Source organism: Eleutherodactylus coqui, chromosome 5 (genome assembly GCF_035609145.1).
Source record: "Eleutherodactylus coqui strain aEleCoq1 chromosome 5, aEleCoq1.hap1, whole genome shotgun sequence".
In the NCBI taxonomy this organism is placed as follows: Eukaryota; Metazoa; Chordata; class Amphibia; order Anura; family Eleutherodactylidae; genus Eleutherodactylus; species Eleutherodactylus coqui.
In genome coordinates, this window is record NC_089841.1 from 246,497,177 (window position 1) to 246,524,348 (window position 27,172).

Genomic DNA, 27,172 nt, shown 5'->3' on the forward strand with positions numbered 1-27,172 from the left:
TATGTTAGGCTGGTCTCACATCTATGTTAGGCCCCCTGTTCACGGCCATTGCGGTATTCCGTGGCAGATCTCCGCCACGGGAGCCACCGCCCGGGACCAGGAGCCGCCCCCGAATCTCCGCCGGTCAGCCCTATCTGATAGATAGGCTGACCATGGAGAATCGGGGCAATTCGCAGCTGCGAATTGCCGGACGCGAGCGGAGAATCGCAATGATTCTCCGCTTGTGGACAGGGGGCCATGCTATGGAAAGCTTCAGACGGCATGATTCGCCGGCGGTAAATCACTGCCATGGGCAGGGGGCCTTAGTATAAGTTCAGAGTTTACATCTCTCTGCTCTGTTTTTAGAGGAGAGAAACTGAAATAAAAACGAAAAAAACCATCCGTCTTTTTCCTGTTCTAAATGGTATTAAAAAAAAAAGAAAAAAAAGATAGGAAAGCAAATGGAAAGGCTTCTATTTGCTTCCATTCCATCAGGTTTTTGGGAGCTGCGGGCTGGGTGAGTGGCATGTCTGTAGAGATGCTGCACAGCCAGGAAGGGGTGGTATTGCTACTGGGGCCAATATAAGGGACACTATTACTGGGGATTACTGTGGGGCACTCTTAGTACTGGGGCCACTATGGCGGTCACCATTATTACTGGGGTCACTTACTACTGGAGCCACTATGGGGGACCCCATTACTACTTGGGTCACTGTGGAGGATCACCATTACTTATGGGGCCACTTTGGAGCACTATTACTAGTGGGACCACTATGTAGGTCACTATTACTGAGGCAACTATGGGAGACCCTATTACTACTGGGGTCATTAGGGGGGGGGGGTCACTATTACTATTGTGGCCTCTATGGGAGACAAGATTACTATACAGTCTGACACCACTGCTGTATACTGCTTGCCCACAGACAGTGAGAACACAACTGCAATGAATGCAGATTTTGGTGGTTATAGGAAAGCAGTCTTTAAATATAGAAGACACTTATTTGAAATGTTTTTCATCAGGCTAGTCTATTAACACTTTAACTACTGCTTGTACAGAAAATACCAAGTTTGCTGCTATCACTGATAATTTTCTCTTGTTTTCGTAACAAAAAGCGCGTGCAATCAAAAGAGACTGATGTAAAGTTCCACTCCACGGATGCAAACACTTCAAGGCAGACAAGTTTCTTTAGTACTGGTTCAGCAGCAGCTTGAAGGACCCGGTAAGCCTGATGCTGGCTAACTGTTTACAGGAAAAAACAAAACATTAAAGCTAATAAAACCACATAGGAACACACAAAAAACCCAGAACACCTTACATATGAAAGGATACATGAAAACCCAGCTAAAAACAACAACAAATATAGACTAGTCACTTACATTGTGGAACAGATGTCAATGTAGTATTTGTGAAAGCAGGTCATGTGTAGTTAGTGCATCTTAAATGCAGATAGCAGATTGTAAATTTACGGATTTTTAGTGCACAAATTTTTGTGGGCAACGAATGAAGTCTTACTTGGATATAATGTGAAATGAAATATTGAATTAATAGATTGGATAAGAACGTAAATAGCAATCCCAATACTGCTGGAAAAATAAAGTCTCTGTACAACAAGGCTTTAAGGGATATTCCCAAACTAAACATTTAAACTTACAGATGTATTTTCTTCTAACTTGGCTGGCACAGCGCCCTACGTAGTTATCACAGCACACCTACACTATGTGCGTAGACAAATATTATTGTATGTTCATGTGGCGCTAAATAAGTGTACGATATACACAAGATTTGCCATAAATACCTGATATGTCCCAACTATAGGACTGTTTTCTCAATAGATGAGGGTCTCAGAGCTGGGATCCCACACATATTAGGTATTTATAGCAGATCTTTTGGATATGTCAGAAATGTATAAGATGAAAATACTCTTAATGCCTTTGTCTATCACAAAGCTTCCAGGCCACTACGGCCACGGTTCATGCGCTAATACTCTCCATAGTAGCAAGCGTATTAGTCATGGAAATGAAAGCAAAACCTTCTCCACCTGGAAAATACTAGTAATATTGCATTATGTTGGGTGCGTTATCAATAATATTAATTACAAATTATTGACATTTGAATATCTTGCCATTTAAATTCGTTATTGCAAAATAGTTTATTCAGTTTGACCATGGTCTTCTGTGGATTATTGCTACAGTATAGCAGGCTTTATGATAATAATGTTACATTCCTGCTAAAACAAACGAAAGTTTTAGTACGGCGTTACCCAGTAGAGCAAAATGTGATGGTTTCCAGCAATACGAACCAAGTAATCTTGTAGATATGATACCTTTTAATGGCCAACAAAAATACATGATGTTAGAGCGAGCTTCCGAGACGAACGCAAGGTTCTTCTTCAGGCTTTATGAAATAGTTCCGAAGAGGCATGCATATATATACACAAATAAGGGAGATAGAATAATACCTCCACAGCGCCACCTATTGGAAGGCAGCACTCCTTAAAGCCAAAGTTAGACTCTTTATACAAGCCTTGTGACAATGCTGGGAATTAAAATCAAAGCCGGACTCCATGTACAAACAGCTGTTTCAGGGTATTTGCCCATTATCAGTGTAGAGTAGGAGTCTGGCTTTGCTAGTGAGAGGCCTGGGATGGAGGTCAGAAACACTATCTTTTCTCCTTAGGGAGAGCACCTAGACGGTGAGTGAGGAGACTCAAAAGGCTTTAAGAACTGCTGCCTTCCAATAGGTGGCACTGTGGAGGTATTATTCTATCTCCCTTATTTGCATATTACTCAGAGGAGCATGAATGGCTTTTTGAGTCTCCTCACTCACCGTATAGGCACCTCCCTAAGGAGAAACAATGGCGTTTCTGTACCCCATCACAGGCTTCTCACTAGTAGCAAAGCCAGACTACTACTGTACACCGATGAAGGGCAAATACACTGAAACAGGTTTCTGCACATGGAATCTGGCTTTGTTTTTAATTCCCAGTCATTGTTAGAAGGCTTGTATAAAGAGTCTAACTTTGGCTTGAAGGAATGCTGCCTTCCAATAGGTGACACTGTGGAGGTATTATTCTATCTCCCTTATTTGCATATTACCCAGAGGAGCATTAATGGCTATTCGAGTCTCCTCACTCACCGTCTAGGTGCTCTCCCTAAGGTGAAAAGATACCGTATCTATACACACACATACTTATGACAAGACACAGACATGGATGTGATTAATTTGCACTTAACCCATTAGTGATTAAGCTTTTTCGAGTAGGTTCGAAAGTTCACTATAATATCATGTGTTTTTGTTAGCCATTAAATGGTAACATATCTGCAAGGTTACTTGGTTTCTCTTGCTGGGAACAATCACATTTTGACATTTTAAGCACAGTGAAAAGGGATTTCTATGATGGCAAAAAGCCTTTAAGTCAAGAGTGCTTTTCTCACTGAACTTAGACTCTATCCTGTCAACTTGTTTCCCAGTCATATGAGGTGGAAAAAATGTAAATATATATTTATTGTGCCACACAATAAGTCCAATCAAACTACTAAAGACCATTTGTCAGTTAGTATGTGAGTGCTTCTGATGCTCCACCCCTGGTGATGTCATTGCTCCTTCATCGAAGGTCCTACAACATATATAAAACACAGAGCCTGACCAACAGAAGACAACACAGTTAGGGCTCTTCAAAAGGGGAGAACAAAAATAATAAAATGAGAATACAACTAAGCCATTATTATCTCAGACACAACTCAGCATATTTCCTAATAATTACTAGTAAGTCTACAGATATAGAAGAGCTGAATTTGTTATATAGGTTGTGCTTTTGTGAATTGTCAAAATGAACTGAGCTAGGATAACGCGATAGGCTTACATGCAGTCCTAGGGAAGAGCACAGGTATCACACAGTGGTAACACAGCCCATTGTGGCAATGGATATATATAGTCTACTGCACTGCTATAGCTGTATATTATAATATCATACCAGAAGGTGTAACATGGACTGTTATTGTCTGGTGCGTAGGCTCTTCAGGCAAGGATTCCGAAACAACATTGCAAAACACAACATTTTCCTTGTTTGTAGATCTGATTTTCTGTTCATCGTTGGCTTAGAAGTAAAAAAAGAAAAAAGTTAATGAGTAAAAGTATATATAGATAGATAGGAAAATGTGCAGCTTTAAAGGGGTCTTCCAATTAAAGACATATCCTATGGATAGGGGATAAGTGCCTGATCGCTGGGGGTCAGACCACTCCAGAGATCTGTGTAGCCAATAGGATGCCGGACAGGAGCGTCCCGTAAACCTTCCTTGGAGCTTCTACATTAGAAGCCCATGTGACACGCTTAAAGGATGTCTCTAGGCCTGCTGCCCGGGTAATGACAACTCTCAGATGCCATGGCACCACAGTGAGTATGTTGATTTTAGGTACTTGTGGGTTATGTGTCACCACTTATATGTCACCAATATATACCAGGTTGTTGCTGCATTTATACCACCTGAATAATATTATAAATGTTTATGTTTTGCAGAAATAAAGAGAGTTGAAGAAATAAATAGTGTTTTTTTTAAAAATGCATATGTAATGGTGAAACATTTGTGAAATTAATTTAAAAAGTGGTGACAGATAACCCACAAGTACCTGATTTTATGTATTTTTGGACACGGGGAGGCCAAAAATATTATTAAATTCAATAACTCGAAAAATCCTTTAATCATTCATCATACAGAGAAAGAGCAGCACATTATAGATGTAACTATTTTAGAAGACCAGATCGATATTTGTTGAATGGCATGAGTATTTGCTTATAGTAAAACATTGCTCGGGACAATCCTACATTATCCACTATAATGTAGTTTATACAGTTAATAGTGCTCTCCACGGTCCTCAATGATTGATGTATACGTGATCAGGTTAACCCTTTGCAATACAATTTTGGATTCAGGGTTTCCTAGGGGGCTTTTTTTCCCTTTCTGCCATTATACAATGGTGCCATCTGCTGGCTAGAGCCAGTACTGCGGTATGGGACATGCTGGAGAGGCCCCCAGCAGCAGACCGGCCAGTAACATACAGTAAGAATACCCTGCAGGACGTCTTCCGACATAGGAGCTCTACAGCCTTCAATCAGAATGTCTTCAGAAGTCAGACAGTGGATTGGAAAGGGTTAAATGTGAAGGAAGGATTATTCAACTCTGTTTATTTAGAGACTTTGTAGGACAAGTTTTCTACTCAACACATAGTTTTATATAGGAAGCCACTTTGTGGTTCTCCCAAATTAGATGTATAACTTAGAATGAGGATACAATTCTATGCAGTCTCAATTAGAGCATCCATCCAGTAGATGGCGTCTGAGCGCTTTGTGTGCAAGTAATCACAGGAAACTCCCCACAAAGTTAATTATCATCCAACTGCAAAGTAGGAGCAGCATCACCGCTAAGAGTATTTATTACATTACTTCTAGAGGATTATGAAAACCCAAGTTATTTATCCCAAATGTGCTCATCTGCTGTACAGTAGTTCTATACTGAATATGTAGAATTTACAAGGTCATTATGCTGGGGGCATATATGAATAAACATTGAGACAGAAAGGAAGGATCAGGTCAGAACGGCTCATACCTGTATAATGTGAAGAGAAATAGATTAAACAGAATAAGCTACTTACCAATTCACACCTAATAAAGTGGGACAGTAATAAGTTTGGCATCACTTTTATGACTTTGTTTTACAATATAAAGGAGTTTCTTTTATTTGGGCATGTTGTCAGGATATGGCGAGTTATTAGTGTTGGTTGCCTGACTTAACGGCTTTTACACGGGCCGATAATCGTCCGGGGTTCCAGCATCCAGCGAGAATCTGAACGATTATCATTCAGTATAGATGCATGCCACAACTGAATGACAACCGAGAAGTCATTCACTTCTCGTTTGTAATTCACTTTCTATATGCAGAAAACCGGACAATAAATCGGCCCGTATAAATAATGTAATATAGTCGTTCACTAATGACTGACTGCCTGCTTACTGTGAATGGGGCCAGCGACCCAAAGATCCCCGGCTCGTTCCACCTCCATTCATTATTCTAAGTTAGTGTAGGGACTCACAATAAACAAGGACTCTTGACGTTGGGTTTGTGAGCTTGTGTATTTTGGCCAAAATATTAATAAATGCCTCGTATTTATCAGTGACATGCGGTGCGACTTTAAACACTGGGGTTAGCCCGGGGGCATAATGTGGTTCACCTATTAGGTGCAGGACAGCACGCTGGATTGAAATATGGCGTCATTAATAGGTTGTAAGACTGCGTGGAGCACTACACGTACCATATGGCCTGGTACCCTGTATCTGCTTTTTTTGTGAAAGAATAGTCCTAAGCAGCTGCCCCCTCAGTATAAGGAAGGTCTGTGAATGGTTGTTCATCAGCACATTGAACCTGTGCAAATTGCTCCTCCGTATGGCGCTCTGCATGTTTGGGATGTGGCGTTTATACCTGCCTTCTGTAAGTTTTTTGTCTGTTTTATCTTTTCTTTTTTCTGTGATTTTGCAGAAAACCGAAGAATGAATTGGCCTATATGAACAAACATTTGTTCACTTATGAACGACTGCCTGCTTACTGTTAATGGAGGCGGGCGGGCCAAAACGATCCCCGGCCACTCCGCCTCCATTCACTAGCGATAATCGTTCCTATATAAAAGTACAGAAACGATTATCGCTGGGACGAACTGTCAGGTATATTATGCCCACAGGTCGTCCCTTGTAAAAGCACCCTTAGGTTGCCACTCTCACACACGGCGTCGGCAAAATGGGGCGATTGTGATCACAGCCTTTTCCAGCCATTTCTACTGCCGTTTTTGAACACGTCAGAGCATTCACAGTTCTTTTTAACGTACCCAATCATTGTGATGAGGTACATTAAAAAATGCGAAAACATGCCAAAATAGAGCAGACAGTGCGCAAAAATCAGTGTTAGAAAACCTTCGAGTGCAGGCCTGCGAGGCCCCATTGAGATCAATGGAAGCGTTGTACTGAGATTACATGAGTGAGGGTGGCCTTAAGCTACGAAACTCACTGAAAACAATGAACAAGTGCAGAGATGCTAAAGTACTTTGTAACTCTTGAACTTGGTGTGTAGATTTTATGAACTCTACAGATAAGTAAATTGTTTTCAAAATCTGAATCACTTTAAATCTTAAAGGGGTTTTCCGAATATTAGAAATTGATGATGTATCATTTAGATAGGTAATCAATATCAGATTTGTGGGGGTCCAACTCCTAACACCCCTGTTTAAACAGCCTGCTGTGCTTGGGAAGGCACTGCAGCCTCTTCCATGGCCACTAATGTCACGTTCATTGGTCATGAGGCCTTTCTGCTGCTCAGTACCATTCAAGTGAATATGACTGAACTGCAATACCAGGCAAAGCTGCTACGAAATGAATGGAGCTGTGCTGGTATATAAAAAGAGAGTGTAGCATTCTGATCAGCGGAGGTGCCAACAGACGGACTCCCCCCCACTCTTGATATTGATGAACTATTCTTTTAGATAGGTTATCAACATCTAAAAACAAGAAAACCCTTTCAAAAAGAGAACAATATTCTAAAAGATGTATTAAAATAATGAAAACCCACGAAACGGCTCTCTAAAGAAGAGATCAAGAAGTGACAAGAAAGGATCACAAGCCTTTAGGTAAACCCTGACATGCAATTTATAATGAAGAGTAGGGCAAATACAGAAATATTCAGTACCTTGAGATAAAACGTTCTCTTCATATTTGCATTCACTGTGGTCTAATGTGTTTCTGGTTCTAAGAGCAATAAAATGGGAAAGCAGATCTTCTTTTGCTTGTGTATCATGCCCACTCAGACCGCCATCCAGACTCTTATAGGAGTGGCAGGACCGCTGCTGACTAGTGCTAGCTTGGCTCCCATCGGTAACAGATAATATTTCTTTGCTTGGTGTTAGATACTGCTTAAGCTTTTCGAACTTGAGTAACGGTAGACTGACTTTCGGTTGGTCTGTTTTCTGTCCATCTGTAACTACTGTTATATCATCACCTGTACTCCTATCTGTGTTTTTACAGGCATCCATAAAGATCAGGCTGTTCTGGGAGGACCAGGGGTTTATCACAGGCACAGAAGAAACATTACAGGGCGACTGTTCATTCCACTTGTGAATAATAGTCTTCGGACGTATAGGGGAGATCTTCTTTTCGAAAATTCCTAAAACACATGTAAGAATATAATGACAGTGACTAGTTAGATCAGCTAATTGTTAAAGGAAGTCTGTCAGCTGGAACATACTGTCCAAACTCTGGGCATCAGGTTATAGAGCAGCGAAGCAGATAGATGTATAGTTTTATGGGGGAAGATTCAGTAGAAATTGCACTTTATTCATTTATATATGTGTTTATTCTGAGCTGAACAGTCCAGTGGGCGGAGCTATCAGTGACTGACAGCTATCTGTGTATGACAGTACATACAGGGGCAGCTGTCAATATAAGTTATACTGACTCTTCCCCCATAAAACTATATATCCATCTGCTCGGCTCCTCCTGCTCTATAATATGATGACTGCAGTTTGGACAAAATGTTCGAGCTGACCGACTCCCTTTTGAGGGTTTTTCTCGGCTATTTTTATGGATGAGCGATTCTTAGGATAGTTCATCAACAATTGATAGGCTGGGGTCTGCCACTGAGGACCTTGACCAATCAGCTACTCCAATGTCCACCGTCACTGGCAAAACACATGGGGTACGGAGCATAAGAATATGGCTCTGACCCCTGTGTAGTGGTCCATGCTGGTAATTGCAGGTGCAGCTGTCATTAAAATCAATTAACAGTGCTGTCCACCACACCAAGAGGTTGGAAAAATCCGCTCCATTGCCTGTGTGTTTTGTTGGTGATGGCAGGTGTTGAAACAGCGGATTGGTTGTGATCCTGAGCAGTAAACCTCAGCCGATCAACTATTGATTAACTGAGCAGAGGATAGCTTATCAATGAAAATTGCCTGGAAAATCCCTTTTAAATACCCGATTTGCTACATGTAGTTTATACTTATACAGGAAAGCCCGTGCCTTATCATTTATGTATACAGGAATTTAATAAGATAGAAAAAAATACAAATCTAATATAGAAATTGGTTGTCCATCAAAGGGTTTTATTGTTAACACAGTTATGTGAGGCCGAAAAAAGACATACCGTATGTCTATCCACTTCAGCCTCTTTCTCCCCCTCCATGTTGATCCAGAGGTAGACCCCAATTTTCCCCCATTTAAACGAGAAAGAAAGTTGCAGACACACTATTAAGCGAGTAGAAAACCAGGGCAAAACATTTAAATCAAATGTAACCACAAAGGGATATAAAATACCTAACTTCATCAAGTGTAATACAAATAATGTTATTGGTGCAATAGCATGGCAAATTTGTGATCTACAGTATGCTGGTTGCACCTCTGGCCTATTGAAAACCAGCATTAAGTGTCACCATTTCTATGTCAACCATGTAGGTACTATACACCGGACATGCATGGAGAGAAAAATAAAAGTTTGGTACCAAGTTAATCAGTACAGAAAAAGTTTTAAAACCTTTATGAAATTGACCCTCGGATTCTGAACAAAATTCTATCCCGGGACAGGGGGGTATATTATCTGCAGTTGTTCTTTTCTGCTGCCCCTCGAATCTGTCAGGTTTGGGCCTTGCTTACGTCCGTCCAAGATGAGTACAGCAGTTTTCTAAGTACCTAATGCAAACTATGCACTGCTGTGTGATTGGTCAGTGCTGATCACATGAGATGTGACTAGTATTTAATATAATATTTGGAGAGGTGTATGCACAGAGATTATAATACCAAGCCCAGTACATTCCATATTGTAGTCTGTATGGGACCTCTGTGAACTTCCAGCATTGCTTCTAGAGGAGAATAGTGTCCATAATAAAAGTGTAAGAGTAAATGCCAGATTTCCATTTTTACTGGGAAAAAACATGCAATTTGGAAGTGCACAGAGGTTCACCAGAGGCCTATAGAATGTTTTAGTATCCCAGTGTACTTGGGATCTGTCCACCACGGTTCTCAAATATGCTTGTGTGCAAGAAGCCTAGAGTTAATTCATAACTGAAATATCAGTAGTGACCTAAGGCCTCCTGCAGACGGCCAGGTCGGATCCCCCTGTGAGAATTCCCGCAGTGGGATGCGTGCCGTGCCCCTGCAGTGACCACTACGGCTAACTTGCTCCCGGCATCTCCCCGCTCTGCTGTGTGCTGGCTGCCGCCCAGCTGGCACAGGCGCAGAGCGGAATTGGCGCGCAACTAGTGACGTTTCTGTGCGGGCCTCTGCGAGGCTCGCACAGAGATAGGACATGCAGCTATTTATTTTCCGCACGTATTTTCACGCGGTCAAATCACGGCTGTCTGAATAGGATTGCATTATCTAATGCAATCCTATGGCAGCGGGCACGGGCGGAAAACCCGCAGCGGAATTTCCGCCCGTATTCAGGAGGCCTAATGCTAATATAAATAGGTTACTATTGTGATTCTGTGACGTAAAGACAGAGTTTAGCATTGATATTCTTCAGCAAGCACAACAATACATCATCAACAATGAATAATATTTGAAATTCTATTTCCTAGCATTGGTTGTCAAGCTCAGTCAGAAGGACTTTTATGTTAAGGATATTACTGGCTGAATAGTGTTTGTTCACTCGGCCAGTATAAACTTACCTTCCAGTTTGTTGCCAATCATTGTTTCAAATGACTCGATTTCTGTTGCGCTAAGGTCTTCTGTACCCTGAACATTTGTTTTTACTTGTTCTATGATGTTAGTGTTTTTCATGTTTGATCCCAGTTTGCTCCAGTCTTCTTCTAAAATCAGATCTACAGATGTATCTGGCTGGATGGGTATTCTACATTTCACTTCCTCAATAGTAAGGTGCTCTGATTTATCCTTAATAAGTGGAACTGCAAAATGCAATGCCTTGTTATTTCACTTTACACTCAATCATTGCTGACATACAAGTAAAAGACAGCTAGAAAGAAATACCAGGCTGATTAATATCCAGCATATATTTTAGCCTGATTTGGGGCGGTTTATCATTGAAGCAACTGTGCTCTCTTGTGTATGCATAATGTACCATTACACGTTATGACTCACACTCATTCATCACCATAGCATCTACAGGATGGGCCACGGGACAGTAACCCGGCACCACACCCTTTTGAAAGCGGTCAAAAAAAAGTCTGTCTTTGTTGCGCATACCACCAATCACAGCGCAGCTTTCATTTTCTTTTAAACAGCTTTCATAAGAATGTGGTGCCGGGCTACTTTTTGGGGGCCCACACTGTGAAATAAACATCATTGGAATGTTTATTGGGAAATATTTTTTTTTAGAAATTCTTTATTTATATGTTTTCTCTTTTTTTTCCAATAAAAAAAAAAGTCGTGACAACATTAGGTTTATCACTGTAAGGTCACGAGCAAGTAATAGTAAACCAAAACAATAACGGCAATGAACATTTCACATTCCTGCTGTGTTACATAACATAACTAACCAGTTTGGTCTGCCTAACCCTATGCCGTGGAGTAGTCTTTGAGGGATTGTGAACTGTGAGAAGGATGTAAGCACCAGTCATGACCCAGCAATTCTATCCCCTTAACAGGGGGAAAAGTGGAGCACATCAAAGAGAATCCACATTAAACCGCACCATTATTTAATGCTTGGGACTAACTCCAATCTATCTATAATCTCTACCAAATTCTTCTTCCTAGATGGACCGCTTTTTAGGGAGGGGAAGGGGGAACGTCAAAGGAGGGAGAGAGGGAAGATAAGGAAGGTGATGGAGGAAATAGGGGAGATTCCGAAAAAAAAAGGAGAGGCGGGGGGTGGGGGGGGGTGGAGTAACAAGTCTACCTGTGGTCATGTCTTTCCTCCTCTTCCTCCCCCACATCCCAAAGACCCCACTCCACAGCCGTTTAGTAATTAGGAATTGAGTGCATTGAGGAGTTCCATGAAACTCAATCCAGTAATACCAAGTTTTCAGGAACCTGCCATGCATACCTTTTATTGATGCAGTCAGAGCCTCCATCTCCATCGTCTCCTCTATTATGTAAAACCACATCGAGATCGAGGGGGAACATTCTGTCACCATGATCTGGTGATACACGCTCTCACTGCGTTCACCTGATGTCTAACCACTGAACACTTGCTACAGGCATGGTACTGAGGTGCAGCAGGAACAGCGCGGATGATTCGGGTAGTGTGAAGGTTGTACATTTAGAAGTAATTCACCAAACCTCAGACCAAAAGCCAGTTAACATTAGGCATTCCCAGAATATATGCTCCATGTTGGTTTGGCCTAAATATTGCCCAAGGTAGCAAGCAGGTAACGTTGTCAGAGGAAAACCAGGAGTCGGTAAAAGGTCGCAGCAGCTTGCAGGTATGGAGGATTGAGTTATGAAGAGGAGCTAGAGTATTGTCAGGGAGCTCAATATCCACTGGTGCAGTGGAAGGGACAGGCTTTTATAGTTTGTCCAACCAGGGACAGGTCGGAGCCAGGATAGGGAACCGAACCAGGAGTACAGGAATATGACTAAATCTAAGAGGGAAGCTGTCCAGACTGCTGGGTAGCTCAGCAGGGAGAGCTGCCACCTGGAGCACAGGAGTTCCTGAGTTCGAGCCTTGACATCCTATCGGTGATAAATATGGGACCGGGCAAGCCACGGATATGTGGAGACATTCCTGTGACACTGTGCGGCCGAGCATTATCCTGCTGGAAAATGACTGAAGCAACACGTCCTGAACATATCGCTGAACTGTCATTGTCCCTTGTACCACTACTAGGGATGACCAACTGTCGTATGCGATAGCCCCGTGAGAACAAATGTCCTTCTTCCAAGTACCTGGAAATGGTTCCGACAGACATACAGGCCTGTAATGATGGTGTCAACTGTCTCTCGGATGATCGGACGATCGTCTCTACTGGTGGTCCGTCAAGGGCATCCTGAGCCGGCTGCCTAGTCTGTTCCCAACATCCCAACATCTCCTAACAGTCTGGACAGAAAGGCCCAGGTAGGGACAATACGACCATCCAACTTCTTGTATTCGAATAACGCACCCCTCTCAAATTCTGTTAAGCTGGGCGAAATCTATTTGATTGCATTGTAGAGGAGTCTAGTGGTGAGCCCGTTCATCTAATCATGCCACAATTCTAATCATTTGCATATCTGCCGTGTTTTGCAGCAAAATGACAATTTCTAAGGGGCAAATTGTTTTTTTTTAAATTATTTTTACAAACATTCTATAATACACCATCCTTCTCAAACAGAATAGATCAAGTGAAACACTCTCAAGTACAAGTGGGTAATGGAGTGGCACATCTGGCACATGTAATAAAAAATTCCAATAGCTCTCTCATTACGTGAGAGTGGGAAGTTGGACTATGCACTGGCTTTGGCTGACTATTGCAGCATATCAGTGCTAAAAGGTTCAATTTAAGGCTTAATTTCACAAGCAAAATAATTTAATAACTGGAGATGAGCGACCACGCTCGTTTAAGGCAGATGCTTGAGAGAGCATCGGCCTTTTCGAATAACTGCTTACTCGTCCGAGGAAATGCGGGGGGGTGGGGGGGAGCGGGGGGAGAGTGAGAGAGATCTCTCTCTCTACCCCCCGCCGTTTCCCCGCTTTTCTTCAGACGAGTAAGCATCTGCCTTAAACGAGCGTACTCGCTCATCTCTATTAACCCTTTTTAATCCAATGTCTGATATCTAAAGACATTCTGATTGAAGGCTGTACAGCTCCGATGTCGGAAGACGTCCGGCAGGGTATTCTTACTGTATATTACTGACCGCTCTGTTGTGAGGGGCCTCTCCTGCATGTTACATACCACAATACTGGCTCTAGCCAGCAGATGGTGCCATTGTATAATGGCAGAAAGAGGAAGCCCCCTAGGAAACACTGAATCCGAAATTGGATTGCAAAGGGTTAATAACATTAAAATAGCATGGCCAATTTTCTCCTTCAGATCCCTCCTTTTGCATGTTCTAAGGCTTCCTTCTTCCTAGCTGTTAATTACTCTTTGTATTAGTGACTGTGGTGTGGCATAAACATGTAACAATTAGAAATTCAAAACAATTACATTTTAAATCTAGTAATCTAGCTATTATAGCCACACGTGAAAGCAATAAAAACTATTTGCATCTTAGCATCTACCTTCCATGGTAATATTACCTTTAAGACACAGTGTTTGAACAGCAGAATGGCTCCCCAGGCTTTCCAAAATGTCTTTGTCTGCATCTAAACTGTGAAAGCTGCAACACAAAACATCATTAGTAAAAGAGAAAATTGTATTAATGTTCTTAATTGCGGTGCGGTTATTACAGCGCTATTAAAGTTAACGATGTTCAAAATGTTCAAAGCGGACTTCAAATCTTCACCATAAAAATGCCAAATTTTAATAAATCAGAATTCTCATCAATTTCCAAAGTTTGGTATTCATTTTACTTAGAGAAATTGGAATATTTTTGTTTTGAGAAGGACAGCCATATTTGTTGTCACTTTTTGATTAAAGGGGTTTTCCAGTGAAATACGATTGATGACCTATCATCAGGACAGGTCATCAGTAGTTGATCGGCTGGGATCCGTCGCTCAGGATCCTGACCAATCAGCTGAGCGCGTGCATGCTGTCAGTTCTGCAAATACATTTTCATCATGGTAAGGAGGTCGTTCCCAAAATGTGCTGTAAATAGGCATCACTGTGATGGGTCGGGCAAGTAAACTGTTCTTGTGCCATCTAATATACAGCTGTGCTATCCCTGCAATAGCTGGGATAGGAGATAGATGCCACATTTGCTATTGACTGTGGTTAGACAGAGGAAGCCCCCCCCCCCCAAATCAACCGTCTCCCGTGAAGGCTTAACAATTGCTTCTGAATTTGCCATGTACAGAATTCTATAAAATCACTCCACATTATGCCAAAAAAGTCTTATATGACTCAAAGTGGTACCTATGAGAATTACAGCTTGTCCCGCAAAGGAAAACCCTCACACAACTTGGTTGGAGGTTTCTTAGAATATGGCGGCAACAACAATTATTTTATTTTAGAAAGGGTTTTATTGTGCAAAAATAGTGGAATGAAAAAAAATATTTAAATTTCTTATTGCTATAAGAACACTAATTTGGAGAATAAAGGTAACGTGTTATTTATGCTGCAAGGTAAATGTAAAACATGCCAAATGACCGAATTATATATTTATTTCCATTCCCACGAAAAGGGATAATAAGAGTCAAATGTACCCCAAAATGATGACACTGAAAACTACAACTCATCAGGAGGAAAAAAGGCCATTACATGGGTATGCTGATGGAAAATAAGTAATGGCTTTCGTAGAGCAGTAATGAAAACCAGAAACAAATTGCAGCATCCTGAAGGCCTTTTTAAGGGGTTCAGTTAATGGCTTTTCATGGCTATATGACACTAATATGTGACTGTTTGGTTATATTTCTGTTAAAAAGACTGAAATGCCCACATTTAGATTTGGAAAATAGTTTAGGGAGAGAAAATGCTACAGCAGATCTTCAGATCTTTATGTATAATGTTCCCAACCTCTATACCATAAAGCCGTCTGTGTAACTCACGTAGTAGAAACAGGTGATAATTCCTCTGCTGTGAGAGTAATACAGTCCTTGTTTCTTGCATCTTTAGGCTTCGAACATGGTGGAGTGATGGGAACCTCTAGCTTATAGTCATGGTAGGACCTGAAACAGACTTGGGAAGAAAAACACATGTCAAAGATCTCATGAGCAGAGAAGTAACTGCAGAAGTCGCTCTTAGAAAGAATTTTCTTAAGAATGTAATGGCAGTTAAAGTCTATAAGTTACCTAAACTACATACTTAGGATTCTAGTTTACACTTTGCCAAGGGACCTACATAGAATGGTAGAGTTGGAAGTGACCTCCAGGGTCAACTGCGTGCTGTGAACATGAGCACATTATGGTACATAACATTCTGACTTGGATTTCAATTGCCAGTCATTGTTACAAAGTTTGTATGAAGAGTCTAACATTGACTTGTAGGAATGCTGCCTTCCAGTAGGTGGCGCTGCACAATTATTGTTCCATCTCCCTTATTTGCATATTACCCTAAGGAGCATGAATGACCTTATAAGTCCCCTCACTCACTCACCTTCTAGGCGCCCTCCCCAAGGAGAAAATATATCCTTCCTGACCTGCGTCATAGGCCTAAATACATACATGGTAAAGAGCAGCAAGTGAGGTGCATGCCAAAGAGGATGACGATACTCACATCCAATCCTTCATGATACAAACTTTATTCTAGACATCAGGCCACTGCATCACCTGCAACGTTTCGACTGGGAACTCTAGTGTTTGTCACAGGCCTCTCACTAGCCAAGCCAGAAACCTACTACACACTGATGAAGGGCATCTTTTTCTCTTTGGAATTTAACTACAGCTGCTAAGCCGAAGGCACATTGAGGATTCAGCTCTAGAGATGAGCGAGCGTACTCGGAAAAGCACTACTCGCTCGAATAATTTGCTTTATCCGAGTATCGCTGTGCTCGTCCCTGAAGATTCGGGTGCCGCTGCGGCTGACAGGTGAGTCGCAGCGGGGAGCGGGGCAGAGCGGGCGGGAGAGAGGGAGAGAAAGATCTCCCCTCCGTTCCTCCCTGCTCTCCCCTGCAGCTCCCCGCTCCGTGCCGGCACCCGAATCTTCAGGGATGAGCACAGCGATACTCGGATAAAGCAAATTACTCGAGCGAGTAGTGCTTTTCCGAGTACGCTCGCTCATCTCTATTCAGCTCCCATTGCATCTTTCTAAAACTACCAAGACACTGCGAGAGAGGTGAGCACACATCTTTATTTTTTTTCTTGTATTACCTTCATGCTGGGAGGTATAGTTCTCTATGGAGGGTAAAGGGTTTACAAGAATTTGAAAATGAATGTATTATCTAATAGACGATGGCTCAGCTCATATATATTCCAGGGTGCTGTACACAAACTGTCATCAATTACATTGGGCCCTGATTCTATAGGGGCTCACAATTTATATTTATCTTTTAATGTGTCTTTGCAGTACAGGAGGAACCCAGGATCTCCTCGCTCCCCCGCGCATATTTCTGATTTCAGCCGCACTTAAGCAGCGCTGCTGATTAGAGCCACCTGATTGGCTCTTCGGCACCACGTGACTACACAGCGTGCACGCGGATTGCCTTCAGCAGTCGTGCACTACACACTACAGTTAAGCAGACGTGCACTACACACTACACTTAAGCAGCACGGGGTTAGGGTTAGGTTTAGGGCTACCTAAACCTAACCCTAACCCCAACCCTAAACCTAACCCTAAACACTAACCCTAACCCTATACCTAACCCTAAACCTAAGCCTAAACCCTAACCCCAACCACTAACCCTAACCCTAAACCTATACCTAACCCTAAACCTAACCCTAAAGCCTAACCCTAAAGCCTAACCCCGTGCTGCTTAAGTGTAGTGTGTAGTGCACGTCTGCTTAACTGTAGTGTGTAGTGCACACGGCTGCTGAAGACAATCCGCGTGCACGCTGTGTAGTCACGTGGTGCCGAAGAGCCAATCAGGTGGCTCTAATCAGCAGCGCTGCTTAAGTGCGGCTGAAAACAGAAATATGCCTCCCCCGCCCCTCTCCATTTACATAACACAGCAGCTGTTCAGTACTGCTTAAACGTTGGACGATAAGCAGATCGCTGATCACTCAGTGTAATAGCAGCCGTTCAGTACTGAATGGCCGCTATGTTAAGTCAATGGAGAGGGGCGGGGGAGAGCAAGGAGAAAAATCTCCTGCAGCCTCCCCGCTGAGGGCAGCATGGTGATTGACTGGTTAGCACTTGCAGTGTTGGCATCCTGGGTTGAACTCTAACCAAGGGCAACATCTGGATGGAGTTTGTATGTTCTTGCTGTCTTCATGTGGGTTTCCTCCAGATATTCTGGCTTCCTCCCGTACTGCAAAGACACATTAATAGACAAATGTGAGCTAAAGATACTAGCTCCCGTGCAGCATCGTTTGCCTGACACTCGTCCCGTCTAAATGGGCCTTTAGTTGCTTTACAAGGAGTGAACCTAAATCAGCAATTTTTGCCGTGATGGGAGTAATGCAACCAAAACCGCTATGTAGTTCAGCTACATCACATTGCCGTTGAAGACAATGGAGTCACAGGTCACCACAAACGCTTCGTCACCGTTACAAAAATTGAGTTCAGGTTGGACTTTTTGCTACAACAGCATTGCGGTCACGTTAACCTGCAACTTGCACTACAATTCCAGTTACTTCAATGGCAGTGCAATGTTATTATTCTACAAAGGGATTTTGGTCACATCACCATCATCATGGCCAAAGATGCCATGTAGCTCTAGCCTGAAATGTAGCATACAGGGAGGGAGTTTACTATCTGACCTCTCAATGTGCCTAAGGACTCATGTCCACGAATGCGTATCACGCGTATGTGTCACATGGATGCATGATACACGGTGAATAGAGTCAATGAAAGTCAACGGACTTTCATTGTTCCATGCACAGCGGCGCGTGGACACTGCATATTGATACACACGAGAAATAAATCACAGCATGCGCTATTTCTCTGCGTGCCACGCAGCTTGAGCTCTATACACTTGTCTGGGCTGCGTATGATACAGTGTCCATACACAATACATTGCGTATGGGTAGCGTTTTCATATGCATCCCACTCTGAACAGAGCAAGGAATTGAAGAAAAAGAAAAATCCTACTGCGCATGTCCGTGAGCGTGTGATTCGCGGGCATGCGCATGTCACCCCTTTTTCCTCATAGATTGTAAGCTCTTGAGCAAGACTCTCACTTCTATTGCTCAATATGGGTGCTAGTTTTATATTATTCGTAATGCCTGATTTCATCCCTACATGTGCTGCGGAATACGTTGGTTATGTCCGCTTGGAGGTAACATTCTGATTGAGAATCTAGGAGATGTTCCGTTTGTATACCATTCTAAGAACAAAGACAGTATGATAGATAAATGTGTCGCTGGGCACTAAGTTGCTTTATATATAGTATAATGCAGTTTGTTATTTAATGTACCAGCCTTCTCCGCATCCTCTTCTTTACATGGGTCTGCGTTTCTTGGAATTGCATTCTGCTCAATGACATTGCCCTCAGGATAGATTGTGGTAAACAAGCCTGAAAATAGAGACAATATGAGAACAATGGAAGGACATATAAAGTACTAAACAGACTTTTTATTGTTTCTTCATTTGATATGTGTGCAGCTGTTTTCAGGTATTTACTCCTATCAAGCCCTGATTGTTATTCCCCTTGTAAATGCCTTACAGATAACACAATGGCGGGGCAGACCACTTTTCATCAGATTGAAGACTCATGGCAATCCTGGTATATTCTGCACTGCTGAGATAACGCTCGTCACGGTCCCCGAGCCGCAGGTGCATTGTAATGTACATTGGAAGACACATAATCAAAGTTTAGAGAAGACATTTACGAGACAATGAATAATAACCGCCAGCATGTGGAGAACAAATAGAACTAGATTTCTTCCACTTTAGATCTAGCTTCAATTAGTGCAGAGAATGTTACAGACGACATTTATTACACTGTGTCCTTTATCTGTCAGTAATTGGGAACACGGGTTAACCAGATAAGCTACAGGAAGGAAAATATCACTTTTATGCTTCTTCTTTCAGTCAAAGCCAGCAGTGAATCCTAAAGAGAGGTAACCTATTAGGGCTTAAACGGATGTTTGTGGAAGGCTTTGCGTGCGTGAAAATCACGTCCGCAAAACGTGATGAAGCAAAGCCATTGATATTAATGGACAGGCTTCTCACGAGCGTGTTTCCTGCGTGCAATTCATACACGCGAGGTCCTGCTCTATCTTTCTGCTTATTTTTTTCGCGCACACAATAGCGGAAAGTTTGACCTGTAAAAAAAAGACTTTTGACTTGTTCATGCACAAATGCACTCCGTAACGTTGAGCGTATTTGCGCGTGCGTTCTTCTGTTTAAGCAGGAGTCACACAAGCATGGGCCTATTTGAGTGCGTTTTGTGAAATTGGCGGTGTGTAAATGTTCTGCATTGGAGTGTTTTACTATACGTTTGGCGTACGGAAAGAAACAAGCAACAATGGTCCCAGCCATTGATATAGCCAAATAGTGTAATGAGTTCAATATGTGCTCCTTCCCTGAACAGGAAACTTGGACATGCTGCTTCATTTTTATTTGAGTGACCGAAACGCACACGCAAAATACGCGCATATGGATGAGCCCATTGACAACAATGGATTCTATTTTCTGCATATTGTGGACACCATATTTTCCGTGGGCAAAGACGCCCGTGAGAAATAACCCCGTAGGGTGGATTCCCACTTTGTGTAAAAATCCACCGCAAACAAATCCACCACAAAACCTGCACCTCTCACATGCGGATTTGGGTGTGGATTTTCCAAGGAAATGGTGCAGAAATTCTGTGGATTCTGCTAATAAAGGGGGCGCAATCTGTGCCAATTCCATTGCAAATCCACACAAATCCACATGGAAGACATGCGGATATTGAGGTAGATTTGCTTGTCACATGCTTTAACGCTACGTGTGAATCCATTCCTATGGTGGTTTCACACAGGTTTTTGTGGCAAAGTCAGAAGTGGATTGAAAAAGAACTGGGAAATTCAAGAAGTACTTCTACTTCTCTTTTCTGATGCATCCATTTGTGACTTTGGCTTAAAAATCTACATCAAAAACTGCAGTGGGGTCTTAAAAAAATGGTGTGTATGAAACTACCCCAAGACTTCGATTCAAACAATAAAAATAAAAACTGTACAAACCCTGCGCTCACTTTGCAAATCAGCCACTCATTTTCTATCTCTTGTCTGTTTCTATATCTCCTCAGTGTCCTGGGCCTCTAACACTCAGCCGTCTCCATAACTCCTATTGCCTTTTGTAAGTGGTTGTCCAGCTGTAAACTATTGGTGGCCTATGTGCAGGATATTCCATCAATAGTAGATCAAGTAGGGTTCTGAGACCAGGGACCCCTGCAGATCAGCTGTTTGCTGGGCCCTTGGGCTCATGCATTGAGCTGATTTTTGCAGGAAGCAAATGACCGCAGTAGCCAGGTATTGCAGACATTGAAGTGAATGTGAACTTTGCCTGTAATACCAAGCCTGACCACGGCAGTGATAACGGAGCTGGCTGCTCTCTGCAGAAATTAGATAAGCGTGCTTTCACGTTTGCAGCGGGGGTTCCGGTTTCCTGCTCCGCTGACTATAATGAGGTCCATTTAGTTTCTACTCAGCTGTAAGGCATTATACCAGAAAAAAAAAGTGCTGCATGTAGCACTTTTTCTTAGGGTATGTTGTGCCAGATCTGTGATGGAACCTCCAACCGGAGGTTCCAGCGCAGATGTGAAACCACCGTAAGTGCATGAGTACACCGGCCCAGCAAACAGCTGATCTGCAGTGGACCGTGGCAGCAGACCTCTGCTAATCTGCAATTGATTATCTACCCTAAGGATAGGCCCTAAGCAATTTATAACTGGACAACCCCTTAAAGTGGGGTTGAGGTCCCAGACCTAGGATGGACTACAGTTTTTGCCCTAACACCTCCCCTAACCTTAACCCTTTCCAATCCACTGTCTGACCTCTGAAGACATTATGTTTTAAGGCTGTACAGCTCCGATGTTGGAAGATGTCAGTCGAAGTTCTCTTACTGTATATTGCCAGCCTCTCTGCTGTTTGAGTCTATCCAACTTGTCACCTCATGCAGTACTGGCTTTAGCCAGCATATAGCGCCGTTGTATAACAGAAAAAGAGTAAGCCCCCCTAGGAAAACCAGGATACAAATTGGATTGGAAAGGGTTAATCTGGCCTTGTCTGTTTTTGAAAAAATGTCGTAAAGGGGTTGTTCTACTACTTACTGTTTTGCTGCAGGAAGCAGACAGCTCCGTACATTGTTCACTGGCTCAAGTTGGTATTGCACACCAAGTCCAACTGAAGTGAATGGGACTCAGTCTGCAGTACCAACCTGGGCTACTGCGCAAATGTACAGAGCTTTCTGCTGCAAAACAGTTAGAAGTGAGACAATACCTTTAAGATTGGATTGGACAGAGGCATACTAACGTAACCAAGATTAACCTTTTCCAATCCACTGTCTGACGTCTAAAGACATTCTGATTGAAAGCTGTACAGCTCCGATGTCGGAAGACGTCCGGGAGGGTATTATTACTGTAGACTACTGGCCACTCTGTTGTCAGGGGGCCTCTCCAGCATATCACGTATCACAGTACTGGCTCTAGCCAGCAGATGGCGCCATTGTATAATGGCAGAAAGAGTAAGCCCCCTAAGAAACCCTGAATCTAAAATTGGATTGCAAGGGGTTAACATGACTCTCAACCTGATATAACAACTTTCTGTGCCTCAATTTTTTTCCCCTCTCAATCGTTTTACAATACGTTTTGTTGTGATGAGATAACAATAGCTTTTTAATGGTTTGAGATAACTTTCTGCAACAAGTTATCTCATCACAGCCATGTTAAACTTGGCTCCACTGGAATGTAAAAAGTGGATGACCACACTGGAAAGTGCAACTGATACTTCTATAGATTCCCAGAAAGTGGATATTTTTTTATTGTCTTCTGAAAGCCAAGTGCTTTCTTTGATCTGAACAGGTTAGGTCTTATTGTTTACAACTGCAATGCAAATGCAAAAGTTAGCATTGTCAATGTTGTGCCATTACCTGTTCTGCTAGTCTTTGCATCCTCCAACATTTCTTCAGGAAGAAGCTGCAGAGCTGTGATGAGTTCAGACGCTGCTGATCTGCCTTGTGTAGAATGCTCCTTCAGTTCCAGAGTACATGGCAGGGACAGGCAAAGCTAAACCCAAATAAAGAAAGTGCGTTCTACATTAATATAGCAAATATCATTTGAGTAACAAATACTTCAGACTCGAAACATCGCTGTAACCTAAGCAAATCATTCGTCAAAATCAGCTACCGAGCTATTTCATGTTCAATCTACATAAAAATAAAAAATAATTCTGGACAAAGGAAATAGAAAACAATATCCACTTGATTTAACACACAACGTAAAAACAAGCATTACATAAAATCTTTCGTAAGTGTAGAATAAAGGCCCTTTTACACGGAACGTTCAAAAAATCATTCCAATGAGCGAAAGTGGACGATACCATTCAGTCTAAACGCAGCCAAAGATGGAACAGCAAACGATAATCATTCACTGTTCATTCGTCGTTCATTTTATGCAGGACTAAAAATCATCATTGGCTCATTCACTAATCATTCAGTTTAAATAGAAATCATTAAGTGGTTCTTTTTTGAATGAGCCAACGATGTATCTGCCTGTATTAACAGGCTGTACGAGGCAACTCTGACGTCATTCGCTGGTTCAAACGAGAAATTGGCTTGCCTAAAAGGACGCTAAGAAAGGCACAATAACACAAAGGTACGTATAGATTGAGGGTTGGCCCTACAAAGCGTTCACTGCACATCTAGGCTAACTTCAAATTGGGCAAGTGTGACATGGGCCGTGAATCACAACCCCATATTGCGCTCCCCACCATGTGAATTCCCTGCCGATGAAAGGTGTTTTTATGTCAAAACAGCTTTGCATCACTTTGGGGATGAAGGGATGACAGCTATGGCGGAGGATTGCGGAGTTGAAAACAATGGGAGATCTCAGATCGCACCTAGCACAATGCTGCTGCCGGCCCCATTGAAAACAATGGGTGCTACAAAGCGAGAGCACACAGAAAGACAGAACATGCCACCATCTGTTTCCTGAAGCACATCGCGGTGCCATGCAGGAAGACATTGCTCATGTGTATAACCCAATTTAAAAGGATGGAGTTCATATTCATGCAAAATTTGTATGAAGGCTGCGTCAGGCCTCCTTCACATGGACGATTTTCTGCAGCACAGCTACACTACTACTGGGGCTAATGTGGGGGGTTACTATTACTACTGGAGCCGATATAGAGGGCACTATTAGTAATAGCGTCCCCTATATCAGCCCCAGCAGTAATAGTATTACTACTGGGGCCAATATGGGGGTCACTATTACTATTGGTGCTACTGTGGGGCTCACGATTAGTATTGGTGCTACTTTGCGGTAACGATTACTATTGTTGCTACTGTGGGGGTCACTATTACTATTTGTGCTACTGTGGGGGTCACTATTACTATTTGTGCTACTGTGGGGGTCACTATTACTATTTGTGCTATTGTGGAGCCTACTATAAATACTGGGGCCGATATAGGGGACACTATTAGTAATACTGCTTCATGGCAGAAAGGGTTGGGGAAAGTGGAAAGCCCTGAGGGAGTGCCAATAATTTTTCAGGTGAAGCATACAGAAACCCAACTCAATATAAAAAAATTGGCCCAAATCAAAATGCCCACATAGTAGCCTGTAGAAAGGTCCACCAAAGGGAATCAAAGGCCTTGGCTGCATCAAGAGAGTCCAAGGCCCGATTTCCCAAATTCTTGAGTGATAAAAGTGTGCACAAGCATCCAGCACAGGTTGATGGTAAATTGGGTGGGTTATGATGGATTATGGAGAGAATCCCTTGATTAAGTCTCATTGCCAAGACCTTAGCCACAATCTTACAATCACAATGAGGTAAGAAAATTGGTGTATATGACCCACAACACATAAGGTCCTTCCTGGGCTTGAGAATAAGAACAAGGGAAGCCTTAAATAATGAAGAGGGGAGACTTCCAACCTCAAAGCCAACGTTATACAATATATAACAAATAAGGGTCAATGGACTAATAGATGTTGGAGGGCAGACAATGCATACCCGAAGTTTTAGCCAGGGAGTAAAGCAGCAATAGCCAATTCCACCTGGTCCGGCGTTATAGGGGTCTAAAGAAGTTCATTCTATTTATCAATAACTTAGGGAATGGGCAGCTCAAGCAAATATTCCTCTATATCTCCGTCAGTTTTATTTAACTTAGAGGAGTACAGAGAAGAATAGCAGGAGTAAAAACAACTCCACGAAATCAACATCAGTCACTCTGATCTTTAATGGCAAAAATAGTAGGGGAGTCTGAGACTACAAATTTAGCCAGCAATTTAGCAGATTGATTGCCAAGTTCTAAGTTTCTCTGTTTGTGAAAAAATATATTAAGCTTTGCCTTTAAATGGAGGAGCCGAGCGCTCCAAGCGGGAGATGAAGAACACAGCTGGACCGCTGTGTTCTTCATACCCAGCCTGTCCTCAGGGAGTGGGATACAGCTGAAACAATAGTATCAGCTGTATCCCGCTGTGAATTCCTGATAACTGATCACTGATCTTTTAGAATACTGAAAGATCAGCGACGGTTTAACGAAAACTGCACAATGTCAGTGTAGTTAGACACAATGATTATAGCTCAGAAGATGGCTTTGAGCAAAAATCGTTGTGTCTAAATCAACCTAAAACGTTGCAACCACTAATACAACATGCTAGAAAAATATACCTACCCTCTGGGTCCAACCTGACAGCCTCCCCCGAGACCTCCAAACTAAAATAGAAACCCCTCTAGAGTAATTGGAGTGACGTATAAGCCAAATCCCACCAACTCAGGGGATGGATGATCTTTACGATTCAATCTATAGGGGTCAGACTATCCAGTCTTTGATCTCTGCATTGTGCCCATTCTCTTGTTATTCCTCCTGAAAATATATACAAAATAATCACAAGTGGGTGTTACCAGCTGTATGTCAATCGGGCAGATCGCTGCACTCTCTGACTTTGTCTAGTGTGACTATGCCAGACTGTGAAAGGACCCACGATATTGGCATGAAGAATGGTAACACCCAAATTATTCACACAATTACAGGAAAAATAATAGGAATGGCACAATGTGGAGTTCCAGGAGGAGATGTTCAAGAGTTGTTATTGCATAAGAAGTTACTAAAACAGACAAGTCAAGAGAGCTGATAGATCCTCTTATGGCCAGATTCATACGGACATATGCAAGATGTACCCAAGCAACTCAGGTGCAACTCGCATTGGACAGTACATGGTCACCTATCCGTGTGCTCTTCAATCCCCATGGATACTGAACATTGCATGTCTTATTCCCCCCTGTGAAAATGGACAAGAATAGGACATGCAGTGATTTTTTTCAGTGTGATCGGTGTGAAAAATTGTGCATGTGACAGCTGTGTGCTGCCCTTATTTGCATAATACCCAGAGGAGCATGAATGGCCTTATAAAGGCCCATTTAGACACAACGATTATCACGAAAAATTTGCTCAAAAGCAGTCTTTTGAGCGATAATTGGTCCAGCTTTGTTCTCCATACCCGGCACGGAGCGCTCGGCTGTATAACAGCCGGGCGCTCCATGCAGAAAACAGCTGTATGCAGAAGGCAAGCGGGGACACCCCACTTGTCTTCTGCATCCTCTGCTCTGAGCGCTCGGCTGTATAACAGCTGGGCGCTCGGAGCGGGAAACAGCTGTATGCAGAAGACAAGCGGGGATGCCCCGCTTGTCTATTGCATCCTCCGCTCTGAGCGCTTGGCTGTATGACAGCAGGGCGCTCGGAGCAGAGAACAGCTGGATGCAAAAGACAAGCAGGGAGACCCCAATTGTCTTCTGCATCCTCCGTTAGCAGCGCAAGGTGATCGCTCATCTTGAGCGATCATCTTGCGCTGTATTTGACACAACGATGATCACTCAAAAGTTACTTGAGCAACATCTTTTGAGCAATTATTGTTGTGTCTAAATGGGCCTTAAGTCTTATCACTCACTCACCTTCCAGTTGCTCTCCCTAAGGAGAAGAGATAGCGTTCCTGACCCACTGTCCATGGAATACACAGACATGAAACAGCCTGAAAATATACCAGTGTGAATTGGTCCTTAAAACTAATTTTGCGCAAAAGGAATTTTTGGACAAAACTGTAGTAAGGAGTTAGAAAAGATGTTTAAGGTATATTCATATGGGACTGATTTCTTGCAGACATTTCTGCATTCATCTCAATGATCTTGCAGAAATCCATATGCTTGACACTAACCTACATTCTGCATGTGACTATACCCTAACATAGTGGGGTCAGATAGGTTGCCTACCTATGAATACTGGCAAAGAAAAAATAATTTGGTGCTCTATTTCTGGGAACTGTTTGATTATCTTCCAGTTACTGACAATAAGTGAGACATATGACTGTGTATAGACGTCCAGTACGTTTGTGAT

General features: G+C 42.6%; 1 protein-coding gene across 3 annotated transcripts in view; it reads right to left on the reverse strand.

Annotated features, from left to right (window-relative positions):
• Positions 1-27,172, reverse strand: part of SHOC1 (shortage in chiasmata 1) — a 123,431-nt gene that overhangs the window by 66,048 nt on the left and 30,211 nt on the right. For all 3 annotated transcript variants that reach the window (XM_066602027.1, XM_066602028.1, XM_066602026.1), the window contains 7 exons: positions 22,712-22,847; positions 19,056-19,154; positions 15,592-15,721; positions 14,185-14,264; positions 10,679-10,915; positions 7,708-8,181; positions 3,954-4,076 (listed from right to left, as the gene is read on the reverse strand). In XM_066602027.1, coding sequence (XP_066458124.1) covers positions 3,954-4,076; positions 7,708-8,181; positions 10,679-10,915; positions 14,185-14,264; positions 15,592-15,721; positions 19,056-19,154; positions 22,712-22,847 — 1,279 coding nt within the window. The remainder of the gene's footprint in view (positions 1-3,953; positions 4,077-7,707; positions 8,182-10,678; positions 10,916-14,184; positions 14,265-15,591; positions 15,722-19,055; positions 19,155-22,711; positions 22,848-27,172) is intronic.